The sequence below is a fragment of the Sciurus carolinensis genome, chromosome 9 (assembly GCF_902686445.1).
Source record: "Sciurus carolinensis chromosome 9, mSciCar1.2, whole genome shotgun sequence".
Classification (NCBI taxonomy): domain Eukaryota; kingdom Metazoa; phylum Chordata; class Mammalia; order Rodentia; family Sciuridae; genus Sciurus; species Sciurus carolinensis.
The window spans coordinates 79,420,269-79,440,276 of record NC_062221.1 but is presented as its reverse complement, the minus strand read 5'-3'; the positions used below and the strand labels follow the sequence as shown (position 1 = coordinate 79,440,276).

Sequence of the window (20,008 nt, the reverse complement as noted above, 5' to 3'; positions counted from 1 at the left end):
AGACTAGTACTTATATAAGTTCATGGCACCGAGAAGACATACCAATAAAATAAGTCCCTCAGGAGCCCAGTGCACTCTAAGGTGACTAATAGGAATTCAGTGTCCTTAGGGATGCAGAGGGTCTGGAAGTGGTCCAAGCTCAAGGTCTATTTCAATGCCAGCATTCTACATTGTTGTGAATAGCCACCTTTGCAGAGCTCCCTCAATTCTGAAAATGGCTTTGAAGAGAAGGAACATACCTGCTGGTTCTGTAGTGTATTCAGCCGAGAATCAAGCTGCTTCTTTTCAATGCACAAGTCGTTCATCTGATGAAGCTTTTTTGTGTGTTCTTTAGTCTTCATCATCAGTTCCCATCGCAGCTGAGCAATCTTTGCCTACCAGGGCAGGAAGGAAAAAATAAATCAAGTGCACAAGATAAAAAAATGTCCAGATTTGGTTAAAATCACCAGGTAAATGGAGCAATATGTACACATGAAAATATAATCAGAAGCCAATATAAAGATGTAATCAGCAGCAACTGTGGTGAGTCTGGTCTATTAAAGATAAGAAGAATGTAAGTATGCTCAAAGATAAAAGTAAGTAAAATAAGATGCAGATAGACATCCCTGTAACATTGAAGAATAATATTATATGCATAATGATTGCTGGAACATATTACATTTAAAAAAGGATGACAATTTAGGCAGAAAACTTCCATTTAGGGCTCTTTCCCCCATCTACCTCAAGAAAGGTGGCTTGAATGACTATCTATCTGTGTGATGGTGCTCTTTTGTTCTTCAGTTGCTCCAAAAAATTATTTTACACTGCAAATATTATCTCCAACATTCCCCTGATAGGGATCAGTTCAATTGACATGAAAACCTGAACAACTTGCTTCTTGGAAGTACTGTGGTAAACCTCAGATTGTCAAAGATGATACAGAGCCATTGGACATGAGAGCACTAGGAACCTTTCCTTCTACCCTATCTGCTGATAAGACTGAAAATCAGAGAAGTCACATTGATTTGTGGGCTGATAAAAACTTCATTAAAATTCCTGTTTCTGAATCAGGCTGGAACTGGAACACCATCTCATCTCATGGATCAGGGAATAATATGTAGGCATTAACATCTTCTCAGACCCCAATAGCTACATAGTTGATGCCTTTCATAAAACTTACTGTTTAGTTATGTTTTCTAATTTCCAAATTAGAACAGCATACCAAAACTATACAATAAGACAATGAAGATCATCAGAGGATAGCAGTTTCATTTCTAACACTGTCAGAGCATTTATACTTTAAAATAGGCCTTAAAGTAGGACCTGTAATTTGTGTGTGTGTGTGTGTGTGTGTGTGTGTGTGTGTGTGTGTGTGTGTTTTTGCTGGGGATTAAACGCAGGGTCTCACACATGTAAGGTAAGCACTCTATCCCTGAGTGGTAGAATGCTCAACCTATTTTATTTTATTTTTCTTTATTTTATTTTGAGACAGGGTCTTGCTCAATTGCTGAGGCTGACCTCAAATTTGCGATACTCCTGCCTCATCCTCCCAGGTAGCTGGGATTACAGGCATGTTCCACTATTCCTGGCTTGTCCATGATCTTTCATGCCAGTTTGCATCACATTTATATTCATCTGAACCCTAAAACCATTAGCATAATAGTTAGCTAGATAACTAATAGTTAGCTAGAAGTAAGCAGAAAGAGATAGGGTGGGGCAGAGGCTGTAAATGGACCCTTGACTGGCAACTGACCCAGAGGACTCCATACCCATTATGCCATGCCATAGGACATAAATGTCCCCTTCCCCTGGTGTGGTGGGACTATGAAAGAAAAACACCTTAGGAAGGTGAGCAGGCTACCGAGACCCACTGAATGATACTACCAGTCTTCCCCACATTTCAGAAAATGGCCGGACACTCTCTCCCATTAGGAACATCTCTCTCTCTCCCGTGTTCCCAAGGTCATGCACACATCCACAAGCTGCTCTGAGGGTCAAACTGACCATCACATGATCTGCCACTAGTGGCATTAGTCCAGAAAGTGCAAAATGACCCAAATACATAGACACATGACCTCGATTTTCACACAGTGGAAGTGTTTGACCTCCCCAAAATAGGCAGCAGCTATGAAAGCACAAGGTCTAAAGATGTGTGGTCTCAGGTTTTGGTCCCACCAAAATTCCCACCTCCTGTCTGAAAGCCTGGAAAAACTGGAAGCCTAATCATTTTGTCACATTTTGATCCCTCACTGATATGCTTGCCCCTGTCTCTGGGGTGTGTCTCTTTCTCTTGCCTTTCCCTCACTTTACAATGAACCTGCTCTAATGAAACATCCCTGTCTTGCTGTCCTTCTGTTTCTGTGCTGATAGTCACCCTAATCTGAGGCATTAATCCCAAGGACCAAGGATCACTCCACAGTAGACTCTCAACCTCTGGTAACGAAACCCACGGCTGGTGCTTTCACTTCAAGATAGACAAGGCCTCTCCAAGTGAGCAGGCTGAAGATTCCAAGTGGGGCTCATAGACCCATCTCCAGCTGCGCAGAGACTTCCCAGGAACCACTTATAGCTTTCCAGAACTTCCGGCCACCACCCAGATCCAACCAAAGAAAACCACCTGCCCTTCCTCCTCACCTCCCACATCTTCATTTCCTTTGCATTCGTCAGCTCTTTTCGAAGCTTTCTGATCTTTAGTTCCTCAAGTGTTGTATTAACAGAAAGCGTCTGAAGGACTTCTAGATCTATCACCCGGCCAAACTTGTCAATCATTAGTTGACGAACGGTTTCTTCCATTTCTAAAAGAAGACAGTCACTGTCTCAGGCTGTTCAATAGAACCCATTGTTATTAAATGAATGACACCAATAACAATAAAATTCTAAGGAAGAGCTTTTGCAAGATGATATTTATGTTACACATTGATTTTCCTGTTTTTTTTTTTCACCTGTTACTTTTCTCATTTAAAATGTATATACCTGTATTATCTTTTCATCTTCAAAATCCTGTGTAAAATGGACTCATTTTTCCCAAGTGGCTTATACATTCCCATCTGTCCCTCCTCAGACTATTAACAGACTCCAATTGGTTTATGACTCTTCATTTTTAAAATTATTGATCTCTACAGCACCTAGCATTAAGACAAGAGCAGGCACTTTATGACAGTTCCATCACCTCCAAGTAAAAATTAAAGTCCTTGTGGTGGTTCCTGAGGCCCTTCATACACCTTGCCCTGTCCCATTGTCTCTCCCTCTTTCTTTCCTATGCCTCTTCTTATTCACCCCACTCCTAATCTTAGAAATATAATAGTAAATGAATAGTATGTTTCAAAAGGATACATGTAATTTTTTTTACAAAGCTTTAAGGCAACATTTAGTTAGGAATACATATAATTGTGCAAATTTTTTTTTTTTTAAAAAGAAAGGAATGCTAAACACAAAATTGAAAATAGTGGTTATTTCTGGGAATGGGGAGACAGAATGGAATAGAGATGGTGCCCATAGGCAGGTGCTGCAATATTGGTAACACTGTTGTCATTAAGTGTGGAGGTGAGTTTGCAGGATTCATTTTGTTATAATACTTGACAACTTATACATATGTTCTGTATACCAAATACTACAAGAAGTATTTTTAAAGATAATTCTCTTTACACAATGCATCTCACACACTTACCTCAATTCCAGGAAGACTAAAGACAATGTGAAGAACATTGTTAGTAGAGAAAATTATTTTTTAATTGACAAAAATTGTTTATCATATGCAAAAAGTTCTTTTGAAATATGTATACGTTGTGGAATGGTAAAAATGAGTTAATTAACATATGTGCTACTTCACATACCCAATTTTTTGTGTGTGGTAAGAACACTTCAAATTTATTCTCTTAGCCATTTCTAAGAAGATAATATGTTGGTATAACTACAGTCACCATGTTGTGCAATAGCACACCTGAACCTCTTCTTTTTGCCTCAGCGAATGCTGTACTCTTGAGCCATTATCTCCCCAACCTGCCAACCCTACCCCACAGCCTCTACTGTTTCTATGAGTTCAACTTTTTTGCATTACATGTATTAGCAAGATCTTGTGTTATTTGTCATTCTATGCTTGACTTATTTCACTTAACATAATGTCCTTCTGGTTCATTCATGTTGTCTCAAATGACAGTATTTCCTTCTTTTTTAGGTTGAATAATATTCCCTTGTGTATATACATCACATTTTCTTCATCCATTCATGTGTTGATGGACACTTAGGCTGATTTCATATTGGCTACTATGAATAGACTGTAATAAACATGGGTGTGCATTACAACTCTTGGACATAGTGATTTCATTTCTTCTGGATATACACCTAGTAGCGGGATTGATGAACTATGGGGAGGCAACTTGGCAATACCTAGGAGAGCAGGAGGTATACAAAATCCCCCATAACCCAGGAATCCCAGTACTAGGGATTCACCTCCTCATGTGTGTGCACAAGCAGAAGTATATAAGATTCACTATAACATTGTAATAATGAAAAATGAGAAATATCTAAATATCCATCAAGAGAAGACTGAAGAAGAAAATGTTTTTATATGCATACAATGGAATACTGGAGTAGTAAAGTGAGTAAATTATCTGTACTAAGATGAATAGCTCAAAAATTGTTTAATAAAGTGAACCACAAAATAAAAACATGATCACAGAAATGTGTAAGGTGGTTGGTTCTACATGCTGTGTGAGGGCACACACATACATGCATGTGCACACCTTGCTTTAAGCAGGAGAGAAGCAGCAGATGGTATTACAAAGGGGAGGAGCTCCAACTGCACCATCCATGTTTTATTTCTTGAGTGTGGTAGTGGGTATGTGGATTATGATATTATCTATATTTTCTCATACACAAAGTGGAACAGACCTGTGATAAAGGATTTCCGTTAAAATAGGACAGTGATCTTTTCAAAGTATCTGGAGAGCTGGTTGATGAAGTAGGAAAATGAGAAAGTGAATTTGTCTCCTCTCTCAGTGGTTCTGATTCTGTGATCTTGTGGGCCCCTAAGTAATCCTAGATAATCCATGGGCTCAGATACTCACTACGTATGGTTTTTGCCATCTGTCTCTTTTCTCGGATGAGCCGCTTTCGCCTCTCCCGGCATTCTTTGTTCAGTTTTTGCTGCTTGATGTTCTCTTCATGGAGCTGTATGATTCGTGCTTGTAGCCGTCCCAAGGAGAGGTTAGAGAAGACCAGAGTACCCGAAAGATCATGGGGTATTTCCCCAGATTGCATATATTCTACCTGTGAAAATAAAAATAAACGAAAGAGACAAAGGTACAAAGTCTCAAGTGGAGAAAGCCCAAGTGGGGTGCTTCCTTCCTGACCCTGGCTTTGCTCAGTGTCCTTGGCCTCTCTCTTCCTGACAATGACCAGGTAAACAGAAAGTTGGCAAGCAAGCCACATTATGCCTTGTTGGGGACAGCAAATCTTCCCACACAGATGTTGTCTACTGTCTACTGTGTAATGACAGAACCAACACTTGGCACTGTAGGCAAACTGCTACATAGGCCTCGTGGGTTCAGAACAGGTTACACAGAATATATAGAAGGCTGACCCTCTTGTCTTAACCTGACAAAAGAGGATACAATGAACCTTTTTTTCCTCACTGATCTATATTCCTACAATTTAACATGTTACAGTCTGACAGTAGAAATGAACAAAGAGAGGGAATAAAGAAAAAATGCTTTCCTTGGGTCTGCCCTCCCTCAAAGAGTAGAGGTTAAATGAAGATAATTCCTCAGCTCATGTCTAATGTCTCAGGTGATGTGGAGTGTGATATGTGTGTAAGACCCAACATTTCAACCTCCAGGCCAACTTCATCCTTACATCATTTCTCTAGAGCTGAAATGATTAAACTTTTAAAGTGATAATGAGCCACAAGAAAATATGTGTGTGTTGTTATACTTTAAAAACAGTTTGATAATAGATAAGAAAAGTCTGGTGTCATGCTACAGGTGGAGTCCTTAGCCAAAGGACCACGATTTCCCCCACTGGTGACCCACAGATCTTTTCCAGAGAAGCCTGGAGATGCTGACTTTTCTGCTCATACAGGGTGGGACGACCTCTCAGACGCATCACCTGGTGGAGCTTGAGTGGAAACACAACCAGCAGTTCGTTCAGCTGCTGCTGCTTCTCTCGCTGATAAGCCTCCAGGGCCTCCTCTGCCGCATTCAGATTCGTTGCCACAATTTTTACCTGCAGAAAGTACACGAGACTCAGTGAATGGGTTCCTAAAGGGGTAAATGAGGGAGGAAGGACAGGGTGTTTGGCCAGGCTGTGATTAAGGACACCATTCCAATCTGCATTCCACGAGTGTATATTATTCTCTTCCCACCACGTTAGAGTCCATATCACTTTTATAATCATTCCTAGTTCCCAGAACTCTACGATGTTTGTGAATAAGAGCTCAGAAGACACATCCTCCGCTCACTTTTATTTTCTGCATGAAAAACGGCCCTCAGCATGGAATCTTCGTCAGAATGATAAGAATCTTGTTTGGTCATAACGACCTCAATAAATTAAGGAAAAAATGCTTTAAAGCAATGAAACTACTAACTTCAGTATTTCTAAAGCATATGCTTTATCTCCTAAAAAAAAAAAAAAAAAAAGAAAATCTGGAAGTTTTCCAGATTATTTTCTATTTGCAAGAGGAGAGCAATCGATCAAAAATATTTCTAAATAGGAATCAAGTTGAAAGATGTTGCACTAAACAAGAACACCTCAGCAGGAAAGGGAACAGAAAAGGCAGAAAGTAACCAATATTATACTGGAAGTTAAGTTCAGTCATCTCCAACGTGAAATGCATGCACCCCAGAGGATCAGCAAAACGATCTGTTGTAGTACAAATAGAAAATATCAGTTTCTATTTCTATTTATTTTTATCTTATTCTTGTGAGTGAGCACTTTATAATATGTAAACTCTACTAAAACAGTATTTCCTGAGTATAATGTATAAATACACATTTACTGTGGGGGTGCTATGTTTTTTTTACATATAATTAACATAATCAAAAAGTATGGGAACCAATGATTAAGATAAAATCCAATTTATCAAAAAAGCAATGACCCCCCCCTCCCAACACAACTTTCTTAAGAAGAAAAAACTGTTCATAACATTTGAAATGTTTTTTCTCTGAGAATTCTTAACAATGCCACTGCTATGAAGTAGAAATACCATATTTGGGATATAAAAAATAAACAGAACACCATACTTTTTTGGACAATGTATCATATTCCTTTTTGAGGTTATCAACAGTTTTCTTTTCTTCAACTAAAGCCTCCTCAATGTCCAGCCTTTTTTCTCGAAGTTGAAGGGCAAGTTCGAAAAGAGCCTTATCGCAATCTGAAAAGACAGTTGAAATTTAAAAAGTAGCCCCATTTGTTAGGGAATGCGGCAGTACTAGAAATGTGAACTTTGGAGCTTCGTAATTAATATCTGTGTGGAGACCCATGGTAACACATTTCTACTACACTTATGGTTCCATTGTTCCAGGAGGAAATGACCAATAGTATTAAAAATTATGAGAGTAGTAATGACACCAGCTTTGATGTTCTGAACAGTACTCTGAACCAGACTTTATGTTAGGTCCTTGCTGCACATCGTCTCTCTCAAGGCTAGACCCTGCAAGGCAGAAACTATTTTCTTATCCTGTACATGAAGACCCTAAGTCTCAGCTGACATAACTAGAATGTGACTAAATGGGCTCAAGTGCATTATCTCTCTATCTCCACCATCACACCAAGGGCTACATTGATCCACCGAGTAAGAGATCAAGAATGTAAAGTAATAATAAAATGGAATTTAGGAACCGTAGTTCTAGCCCCAACTCTGCCACTATGTTGGCTGCATGATATTGTTCAAGCTCTAATCCTGCTGTAAAATAGTTGCCTTATAAGGTTTTTGTGCTCTCTTCCATTTGTAAATATAATCTTAATAAGACTCTGGTTTTCAAGAGTGAAACAAGATTTAGAATTTGTTTGAAATTAAACTTAAAATTTGATGAAAACTTCATTTAAAATATCTAGAAAATCAAATTGTAAACCAGAGAAAATTATTTTCTCTGCAGAGCCATTCACCTAGACTGTAAGAATATTGATCTAGCTGTTTCAAATTTATTTCACTGTGAACAGTAAATATAAATCACCAACCGCTGGAAGCTGTATATGAATTTTGGATTTGTTTGAGCCAACGTAAGGCTGGGAAGTTGCTTTTCCTGGAACTCCTGGGTGAAATTCCCCAGTTTGAGAAAGCCCAGACCATGCTGGCGCCCTGCCTCAGCTCACAGCCTTAGGATCAAACACAGCCTCCAGGAGATGGGCTAACCTGCCAAGCACAGAAACAAGACCCCTCTCACACTGAAACCTTATCCCTGCCTTTGATGTACTTCCCCTTAAAGATTGCGACCTTTTTCAGTTGTTCAGTTCCAGTTCCTGTCAGGGCTGGAAGACCCATCAGGTACCCCCCTCCCCCATTTCTAAATCTAATCTCCAACTTTGTCTTCATTTCTTACTGATTATTTCAGACTTTTTATTTTCCCAGGCAGCTCGCACCTCTTAGCAGGAACCTGCTCTCCTGGGTGCTGGCTGCCCCATCAGTCAACCATTTCCAGGAAGCCAGTACAAAGTACCCTTCCACAGAGGTGCCCATGGCCCCTCCCTCAGCCAGACCTGCTTGGTAGAGGGGCGAGCTAGCGCAGACAGAGGAGGCAGGTCGGGTGGTGTTTTGTCAACTCTGCTTCTATCTTGCTTTCCCTCCTTCCTTGCCTTTCTTCTCTGCCTGCTTCTGTCTTTCCCTGAGGTTTCTGGTGGTGGAAAAGTTTGAGTCTTTACAAAGCTAATAACCTGCTTCTGCAGGAAACTTACTGGAGGCGGGACCTCAACACAAACTCTATGGATGGCCTCTCAGGTCTTCTGCTGGCATTCCCAGTGACAGGGACTAACCCCTGCCCACTTAAGACATTGGTGGTCCTCCCCACAGAGCAAACCTGAGCCTCCTGGCCATCCCCTCCCAGGCCCCTGGTTTATCAGGAATAAAGTCCAGGGCTCCCCCTTTGGATGCTCACCACAGCATTCTTCTTTCAGCCTTGGCTCCCACTTGGGTTCTCATACCAGGAGTCACTGTGGCCTCCTTGGGAATCTGGCCAAGCCAGAATTAGAACCCCAGGACAGTTGGGAAAATTTGTTCCAAACATTTTCAGGGTGGCCTATCATCATGTATAGCTGCTACCTTCCTGGCTGGCCAGGTGGAAGGAAGTTTGTCCTATTGAGAGGACTTCAACTGTGTGGCAGGGGTGACTGCTGATATTGGGAAGACAACCTGAGATTGCTGTTTAAAATTGGAGGGGAGCCTGGCATGGTAGTGTGCATCTGTAATCCCAGCAACTTGGGAAACTGAGGAAGAAGGATTACAAGTTCGAGACCAGTCTCGTAAATTTAGGGAGACCCACAGTAACTTAGCAAGACCCACCTTAAAAGTTAAAAAAATTAATAATAATAATTTCTTTAAAAGGACTTGAGATGTAGCTCAGCTCAGTGATAAAGTGCCCATGGGATTCTGTCCACAGTAAAGGGTTATGGAAAATAATATTCCTACAAGATAGCCCCTGGAGAAAAGCAGAGAGAGGTGCAGTTCAGGAGTAGGGAGGGGAAACTAGTCAAGGATTAACCTCTCAGTAAATCCTTTCCTAATAACAATGGGCCCTGAAAGAAAGGGGAGAATGTTGGGCCCTGGACTTTGACCATCCCCCATTACAAATTAGCCCTAAATGGAGGCACAGTAAATATTAAAACTGGGAAACAATGGATTCCAGAGAAAGAAAAGCAAAGGGCAAGATTTGAGTACTTATTCCTTGGGATCTGGACTACCATCACCCCAGATAACAATGATTTTCAACCTTTTTACAACTACCCTCCTAAATTAAAGTTTTAACCTGTACAACTAGCCCCTGATTGTCCAAACTGCACGTTCACAGTTTCCGATGATTAAACCATCCTCGTTGTGCCCTATAAAACTAAAATCCCCTCTGTAACTGATGCCATTTTTGCATCCAGAAAATGTGCCCCAGCGGTGCCCGAGTCTGCGAATGAATGAAAGGCTTCTCGGAATCTGTTGAGGTCTGCATCCGTCATTTTGCACCTACAACCGGTGCACTCCAAAAAAAAAAGCCAGACGCATTGGTGTAGGTCTGTAATCCTAGCTATTTAGAGGCTGAAGCATGAGGATCCCAAGTTTGTGGACAGTCTCAGCATTTTAGTGTCAAAATACAAAATAAAAAGGACTGGGAATGTAGCTCGGTGATAAAGTGCTCCTGGGTTCAATTCCCAGTACCAAAAAAAAAAAAAGGCAGGGTGACCCAGAGTGCATGGTGTTAGCCAAGCCCTCAGGCCTCATGGCCTTATGCAGAGCCCTGCCCAGTGCCTCTTACCCTAAGCACAGGAGACCCTGTTACAGACTGGCTGCCCTGGGAAGGCTGCGTGAGAGGGTGGCCCATTCACGTGGCAGCCAGCCAGGGATTCCTCCTAAATCCTGCGTCCATGTTCACTCTGCTGCTTTTGTAATGAGACCATTAAATAAAACATCACCACCCTTTAGAAATAAACAAAAGTATTCTTACAAAACAGATTTGAAATAGAAAATTCTGAGTGGATTTTTCCAAAAAAAAGGAAAATATTGTAAAAAAATTCTATAGAAGTTACTATCTATTGTTTCTTTATAAAATCAAATTTATTACATAATTCATGGTAACTGATCATCAACTGCAGATTATTTACTTTGCTATTTATAAAAGGCTGCCTAAAGGAACAGATAATAAATCATTCAGAGAGCCTCCCCACCAAAGATTATACTTCATACATTTTAAACCACCTTCTCCTTAAATTTTATTAACATAGAATTGAGAAATTTAAAAAAAGAGAGAGATCTTCTCAGTAATGTCAATCCAAGTCCACACTTCAGAGAACACGTGGTTTTATCTGACTTACTTGTTGGGCAGATAGAATCATCAAAACCTCATCTTCAGAGCCAGACTCCTCCTCATCACTCTCCAAGCTGGATTCATCTTCACTTGATTCCTCACTCTCCTCATCTTCATCTGAGGAAAGAGGAGGACTTGGTTAGCAGAGAAGTTCCTATGATAAACAAAATTCTAGATTTTCAAAATATTTTTCAATGAGTCAGTCACTGGGAAAGTAATAAATACACAGAGTAGGAAATAACTCAATATTTTTAGAAGGGTTAAAATGGTTAAGGACACAGAGATCACAAACTCAAATGCCTGCAGAAGATTGTAGTTATTATTAATCCATAAATACAAATGGTGCTGGGATCCTCTTGTGAAGCTGCTCATGTTGTAATCAGCTGCCACACACTTGGTAAAATAGGCCTCCAATTCCTAAATCACAAAAAGCTCTAGAAACGGAAGAAACTTTCATAACTTACCTGAACTGAAGTAAACATCATCTATAGTTTTTACTTGCAGAAGTAGAACCAGATCCTACTGAGGGTGTTCTGTTCGTAGACTCTCTCTCCTTCCACCAAACTTGAGTCGAGCTTCTCTTGAGTCCTCTTTCTATTCCTAACCTTAGATATGTCTAACCCAGTTAGTTCAGTTGTAGGAAGAATCCTGCTGAGTCTGTTTAGCAAACCTCTTGTTCCCTTGATATCTGATCAAATTCCTCATACTTCCACCCTCAATATCTTGTCACTCTGGCTTGCCTTCAGCAAAGATTCTATTAGGACAGTTCAGCAAAGAATGACGCTACCAATTTTCTGCTCCTCTGTTGTAAATCTCTACTGTCCTTGTGGTATTCAGAGTGGAGCTCCATCTCTCTTTCCCACTACAAAACCCCACTGTAATAGTCCCCTGAGTAAAGTCTCTCTTTTTGTTCTTTAACTAGTGTCATGAATAATTTTTCATTATAATGTCACATATATTATCTTCATAAAACACTAAGATGTCTGAATACTAAAACACATCTGCCCCCATGGGTTTTGGATAAAGGATTGGTGACCTCTTTGCTCCACCTTGCCCCATTTTCTTTTAAAATACCTTGGGGACATCTGTGAACTATACATCACAAACTTTCAATTGCTGTTTTAAGAAACTTCAAATTAGAGATAAGAGATGAACCTCACATGTTCTCAATTTTAAAAAATGAATTATTACTCTTAAAATTATTTAACATGTGCAACTATATAAAATAAACCAGAAAAGTTTAAAACTTCTTAGAATTCTTTACAGAGATGTCTGCTTCCCAAAGAGGAAGTAGACCTACTTTTCCCTATTTCTCTCCCTAAACACAGCTAAACATTATGTGTAAAACAGATAAAAGACGACTCTGAAAAGTGGATAAAAGAAAGGAAACTAACAATGTACCTCAGAACCTGAAAAACAATGCTGCAGTGAGTTCCTTGGGTCTTATTTTTGCCTCAGACATTTCAGATTTGGAGATGAGTAATTTAACCACTTACATACACCAACAGATGCAGATAAAGAAAGATTCAACAAAAACCTACTATCTCTAGCCAAATGACAAGGAAAGGGACAATTAGCAAAATAAAAATTTCACATATTATCTAGTTACTTAAACCAAACACTACAGAAAATCTACGGTCTCAACTCCACCCACATCAGCAAAGGCCAAGTGAGGAATCTATAACCACTCTCACTGGGCTGTAATAAGGTACCCCAACACTCTCACCCAGATGATGTCAGAGAAGGTCAAGTAGGGAACCAGGACAAGTATCCCTCCTGGCTAGTAACCACCTTCCCCACTACCACCAAGATGTCTATAAAAACCACATGGGTAGCTCAGACTTACACCATCAGGCAGTAGCAAGTGTTCTTCTCTTCCCCTCAGGGTGTTTTCAGGAGATCCCTAGTAGAGATTTAAGACTTTTGCCATTGTCCAGACAAACCAAGGTCATTCACACCATGTTGTCAGCAGAGACTACACGTGCAGCTATAATTCACATATATCAGTACGAAGGTCCCCTTCCATTAGGTGACAATGAAAGCTGAATGGGAATGTGTACTTCTTAACCCTTTCTTGTCAGAGCAATGTTGGAAAGCGAAGTAAAACAAAGATTTAAATAAGATATAATTTCATAATATGATACTAGGTTTCAATTGTCAGTCACTCATAACAAAAATCAGGAAGACCTACAACTAAATGAAAAAAGACAACAGATTTCAACATTGAGGTGATAAAGATGTTAGAATATCTGGCAAACTAAGCAATGAGAAAAAAATGCTTTGATGAATAATTATAAACTCACTTGGAGGAAAGTTTAAAAATACAAAGCTTCAGAGACTAAACAGAAAATGTAAAGTGGAGGTTATAGAATTAAAAAATATCATAACCAAAATAAAAACTCAATGGATAAGCTTTGTAGCTTATCCATGGAGGGGAGAGAAGAGAGAATCAACAATATTAAAGATAGAGCAATAGAAATTGCCCAACTTGAACAACAGAAAGAAGAAAGACTGGGAACAAAACAGTCTAGGCCTGAGGGACCTATTGGACTATAATGAAAGATCTGATATTCAAAACATTAATAACATTCACCACATCCCAGTTCCAGAAGGAGTAAAGGTAATGATGAAAATTCCCCAAATTTGCAAAAAATATATATACCTACAGATAAAAAAAATAGAATGAATCCCAAACAGAATAACCCTAAAGAAATCTGTACCAATACACATCATAACCAAATTTCTAAGGACAAAACTAAAGGCATCAAGAAAAAACTGACAGCTTATCTATAAAAGATACATAACTTGGATAGCAATGACTCTCATTAGAAACATGGAAGCAAGAAGAAAATGTCACAATGATTTTTCAACTGCCAAAAGTAAAGAACTGTCAACCTAGAATCCAGTTAACATGTCTTTTAGAAATAGAGGGGGAAATTAAGATATTCTCTAATTAAAGAAAAATTTAAAAATCTGTCGCCAGCATATATACCCTAATAGAATGGATAAAATGAATTATCTGAACAGAAAGGAAACGGTAATAGTAGAAATTTTGGAACATCAGGAAGGTCGAAAATACATGGTAAACAAAAATATGGCTTTCCTCTTCCCTCTGAGTATTTAAATTATGTTTGATGATTATAGCAAAAATTGATATTGCCTAATGTGGTTTTAGGTATATATAGAAAAAAATCATATAATCATACTGTAAATGGGGGAGGATAGAAATCAGTAACAGGATTTTGAACTAAATATAAGTCATCTTTATATAACCCATGGGACACAAAAGAAATCTCAATAAAAAGTTTAAAAATTACATTAACCTGAAAGAAAATAAAAATTCAACTTATCAACATTTGCAGGATGTAGTTAGAGTCATGCTAAAAAGGAGTTTATATCACTAAATTAGAAAAGAAGGAAAGTCTTAAATCAGTATTCTAAGTTTCTACCTCAAAACCAAAAACGAGAAGTGCAAAATAAACCAAAAGCAAACAGAAATGAAATAGTAAATACAAGAGCATAAATCAATGAAATTGAGAGGAGAAAACAATAAATAAAATCATTCATATAAAGATATGGTTTGTTCTTGAAAATATCAAACAATTGGCAGACCTTTAAGAAGACTGGAAAAAGAAAGAATAGACACAAGTTCTCAAAGTTAGAAATGTAATAGGTGATTTTACTAAGATCCTGTAGACATTAAAAAGACAGCAAAAAAAAAAAAAAACAACAAATGACTTTACACATATAAATTTTCCATTCCTCAAAAAAATTCATAAATTACCATGACTCACACAACACAAATAACTATTAAAAAATGAATTCATAATTTTAAAACTCCCCCAAATAAATCTTCAGGTCCAAATGGTTTCACTGGAGAATTTCACAAGATATTGAAAGAATTACCAATTCTACATAAAATCAGAGAAGACTTCCTAATTGGAATTATGGAGCTAACATAATCCAGATATTAAACTAAAACCAGACAAAGAAAGAAAGAAAGAAAGAAAGAAAGAAAGAAAGAAGAAAAAAGTTAACAAATTACAGACTGAGCTCTTGATGAATATTTTATTAGTATATTTGTTAAAACAAAATATAGAGAGATGTTAAGGTAAGGAAAGGTAAGGAAAAATTTTTGTACTTAAACTGGTAAAATGATGATACTGTTGAACTGGGATAAATTATGTATATAGGATGCCATACAAAGAGCAACCACCAAAAAATTGTATAAAATATTCAAAAATACTAGAAAAAATTCAAATAGAATTCTAAATAATGTTCAGATAGCTCACAGGAAAGCAGGAGAAAGAAAATAAAATAAACAGAAAATAAAAAGTAAAATGACACTTAAGCCCCCAAATAGCAATAATTACATTAAGTATATATGGTTTAAATATATCAATGAAAACACAGAGATTGGCAAAGTGGGTGAAAAACATTGCCCAATCATATTTCTGACTGCCAGTGATTTATTTCAAACATAATGATATAGGCAAATTGAAAAAAAAGGATAGAACACAGAAAACTTCCAAAGACAGAAAGAAACTATATAACATCAAATGTGTCAATCTACCAAGAAGACACAGCAATTTTGAATGTGTATGCATAAAACAACAGAGCTGTAAAATATGTGAAGCAAAAGTCGATGGAAATAGGAGACATGAAGTAACCCACTACTATATTTGGAGACTTCAACATTCCTCTCTCAACATTTAACAGAGTAACTACACAGGAAATCAGCTAGGATTTAGACACCTCAACAGAACCCAAAATCAATAGGAACTAATTGAAAATAACAGAACATTCCACTCCAAAGAACAGATCATACAGTCTTTCCAAGTGCCTGCAGAACATAAACCAAAAATAGATAATATGGTAGTCCACAAAAAAACCTTAATAATGTAATGTAAAACGAAAAGAGGTTTGTTCAGTTCACGGTTTTGGAGGCTTAAGGTTTAAGACCTGGCAGCCCCATTTATTCAGCTCAGGTGAAGGCTTCAGGAGAAGAACATCACCGCAAAACCCTGGTGAATCCATATGGTAAGACAGGAAGTAAGAAAGAGGGGAGGGGCCAGTCTTGCTCTTTTAGAACAACCCCCATAGTTCCTCTTCCAAGGATTAACCAAGGTCCCATGAGAACTATGCTAACTGAGGGGAGTACCCTCAATGATCTAATTATCGTGTATTAAGCCAACCTTTACAGGTTCCACCGTCTCTCAATGTTGCCACATTTAGGACAAAGCTTCCAATACATGAACCCTTACAGGACACGTTGAGATCATATCCAAACTGTAGTAGATAACAGACAAAATTTTCTTAATGAAACATTAGTAAATAAAATTTAGCAATTATGTTAAAAGAATTTTATACCACACCAAGGAGGATTTATTTTAGGGTTGAAGTCTTGTTCAATTATCAATAATCAAAACTCAACTCAAAATGGATCAAGGACCTAGGAATTAGACCAGAGACCCTGCACCAAACAGAAGAAAAAGCAGGCCTGAATCTTCATCATGTTGGCTTAGGACCAGACTTCCTTAACAAGACTCCTAGAGCACAAGAAATAAAAATAAGGATCAATAAATGGGATGAATTCAAACTAAAAAACTTTTTCTCAGCGAAGGATACAATCAATAATGTGAAAAGAGAGTCTACAGAGTGGGAGAAAAATCTTTTTCACATGCACTTCAGATAGAGCACTAATCTCCAAAATTTAAAAGAAACTTACAAAACTTTATACCAAAAATACAAAGAACCCAATCAATAAATGGGCCAAGGAACTGGACACACACTTTATAGAAGAAGATACACAGGAAATTAACAAATATATGAAAAAGTGTTCAACATCTCTAGTAATTAGAGAAATGCAAATTAAAGCAACCCCAAGATTTCATCTCACTTCAATTAGAATGGTTATTATCAAAGACACAAGCAATAACAGATGTTGGCATGGATGTGGGGGAAAAAGGCACACTTATACATTGCTGGTGGAGTTGCACATTGGTACAGCCACTGTGGAAAGTAGTATGGAGATTCCTCAGAAAACTTGGAATATTATCCCACTCCTCAGTTTATACACAAAGGACTTAAAATCAGCATACTACAGTGATGCAGCCATGTCAATGTTTATAGTTGCTCAATTCACAATAGCTAGATTGTGGAACCAACCTAGATGCCCTTCAATAGATGAATGGATAAAGAAACTGTGATATATATATATATATATATATATATATATATATATATATATACAATGAAATATTACTCAGCCATAAAGAATAATAAAATTATGGCATTTGCAGGTAAATGGATGGAATTGGAGAGTATCATGCCAAGTGAAATAAGCCAATACCAAAAAACCAAAGGCCAAAGGAATGTTTTCCCTGATAAGTGGAGGATAATACATAATGGGAGTGGGAGGATGGGGGATAAGAGAAGAATGGAGGAAATTTAGATTACATAGTGGGAAATGAGAGGGAGGAGGGAGTGGGAGTATGAAAGATTGTGGGATGAGACAGACATCATTACCTCATGTACATGTATGATTACACGAATCGTGTGAATGTATCAGTACATAGTTACAGTAATGGAGACTGTAGTGTTGGTGAAGGGACAGACCCAAGGGTCCATGGAACAGAATAGGGAACCTAGAAATAGATTCATACAAATATGGTCAAATGATTTAACAAAGATCAAAAACAATTCAATGGCAGAAAGATAACCTTTTCCACAAATAATGCTCAGCAAATGAAAAGGCAATTTATAGACTGAAAAAAATATTTATGTCAGATAGGACTAGTATCTCAAAGATACAAAATACTCTCAAAAACTCCATTGTAAAATAGCAAACATGGCCAATGAATATGAAGATACCTATCACCAAGGATACACAGAAAGCAGGTAAACATATAAAAAGATGTGCTTGTTAAATTAAACTACCTATGTTAGTTCATACTAACACACACACACACACACACACAGAGATTAATTCCAGATGTTTAAAGATCTTAACAGTTTGTATCCCCTCTTCTTTAACCCCCCAGAGTGCCTCTACATTGTCTATGTTGTAGTGGGGGGGAAATGGCATCAAATAAAAACCTTAGTTATTTTGTATTTCATATTAATGAGAGAGTATAGAATAATATGTGACAAAGGAATACAAACCAGCATCTCCTTCAACCTCCTTTTTCTTTACCCGCTTAATCTTCTTCTTTAGGACCTTCAGGAGGAAGTTAGCAAATTTATTGTTTTCTCCAAGGGCCGCCTGGAAACCAGCATAGAGTGCCTTTTCTTGTTCTTGTAGCTTGGTGATTTCATTTTTTCGCTCTTCCATTTCTTTAAGAAGTTCATTTATTTTCCACTAAATGAACAAAAGGAAGAAAAAATGGTAAGTGAGATGTTTCTAAGAAACCAAGTTTAGAAGGCCATGCACTTCATAGAGGTTCGCTTTCTGATATTTACAGAGCCATCCATTTACTTGGTTAAAATTTTATAATTCTTTTGTAAAAATCATTTGCATTAAGAATCAGGAAGATCAGTTTTCTAAAGTTTAGCTTTCTCAAAAAATTTTCTAAATTAAGCAAATTGGAATTTTTACTGATATCTGGATGTCAGCTAATATTTTTGCAAGTCTCAAAAACAAAGACTTTTCTGTAATGATATGTGATGGTTAAAACAAGACACATTAGTGAAACGGATATTCCTCAAATCTGATCTCACTGTTCAGTATATAATATCCATTTAATGATTTTATAATTTAATTATTTGAATTTAACATATAAGAAAGAAATTATTTCCTTTGGTTTTTAATTACACATTACACTGAAACTAGTTACCATACTTATTCACCAACTTCTTTTCTAAATATGTTCATAAGGATTACATGATCAAAAGTCAATTCTCTTATGGTAGCTGGTGACAAAAATAAGGACATTTGAAAGCCATATATGAACTAAACAAAAGGCTCATTTTTGAAAATTTCATTCTCCTATCTTATAAAATATTGGATTAAATTCACTAAAAAATTTGAATTATTTCTCACCAAAAATAATAAAGACAGAGAGCAAGTATGAATAATAGTGAAAAAGAGGAGGAGAAAAAAGACAAGAAAGAGATGAGGGCTAGAACAGGAAGGAAAATTTAAGAAGAAAATGAAAGGAAAAAAGGAACCAAGTTTCCTCCATATCTGACAGAGCAGCCACCTAGGGTTCTTCCTGCTCTTACCTGCATATCCTGTTCCTCTTTGTCACATGAATTAACACGTTCTTGAAGTATGTTCTCCTGTTTTTCAAAATTCTTGAGAAGAAGAATTTCTTGAAATAATGTGACATGGTGTAGGTCAGATAATTTCATCTGAGTGTCTAATTTCAGTTTCTGATGTCTCAGGAGACGAAGTTCTGCATCAAAAGTGACAGTCAGTTCTTTGATCTGAGGTAGAAAAAGATTTGAAGATATATTAGAAGTTAAAAGGAATGAGTGCATGTATTATTTAAACTGTTGAATAGTTCTGATTTATCTAAAACTATTTTTCATTATTGCCCCCTCCCCCCACCATTTTATTTGCAGTGCTGGGGATTGAACCCAGGGCCTTGTGCATGCCAGGCAAGCACTCTACCAACTGAGCTATATCTCCAGCCTCCATGCCCCTTTTTCGTATGAAGAATTTTATGTGCATGGTCACATAAATTAATTCATTAATGACATTAAATTTGCATACACTTATTAAAGGGTGGGGATTCTATAACTACAGTCCTTTGAGCTATTTCTTCACAATGATTAAGCTGTAGATCAACAATCCCCTTCTTGCTACACTGTATGGAACACGAGCTCTTTATATAATGTCTACATTTCTCTCCTCTTTATCCCCTACAGTATCACTGCATTTGATTTCTTAGAAGAAACATAAATAAATATTTTCCCCAACTTTCTTTTTGAAAAATTTCAAATCTTTATACAATGATAAATATTTTTTAAATAGGTAATATAATCATGGAGTCACAATAAACAATTTAATCTTCTTATTTTATAAA

General features: G+C 37.5%; 1 protein-coding gene across 1 annotated transcript in view; it reads right to left on the bottom strand.

Annotated features, from left to right (window-relative positions):
• Window positions 1–20,008, bottom strand: part of Cfap44 (cilia and flagella associated protein 44) — a 149,417-nt gene that overhangs the window by 4,131 nt on the left and 125,278 nt on the right. Inside the window, 9 exon segments of the mRNA XM_047563118.1 lie at window positions 240–374; window positions 2,614–2,774; window positions 5,046–5,247; window positions 6,085–6,201; window positions 7,218–7,348; window positions 10,987–11,013; window positions 11,016–11,096; window positions 18,144–18,339; window positions 19,203–19,406. Coding sequence (XP_047419074.1) covers window positions 240–374; window positions 2,614–2,774; window positions 5,046–5,247; window positions 6,085–6,201; window positions 7,218–7,348; window positions 10,987–11,013; window positions 11,016–11,096; window positions 18,144–18,339; window positions 19,203–19,406 — 1,254 coding nt within the window.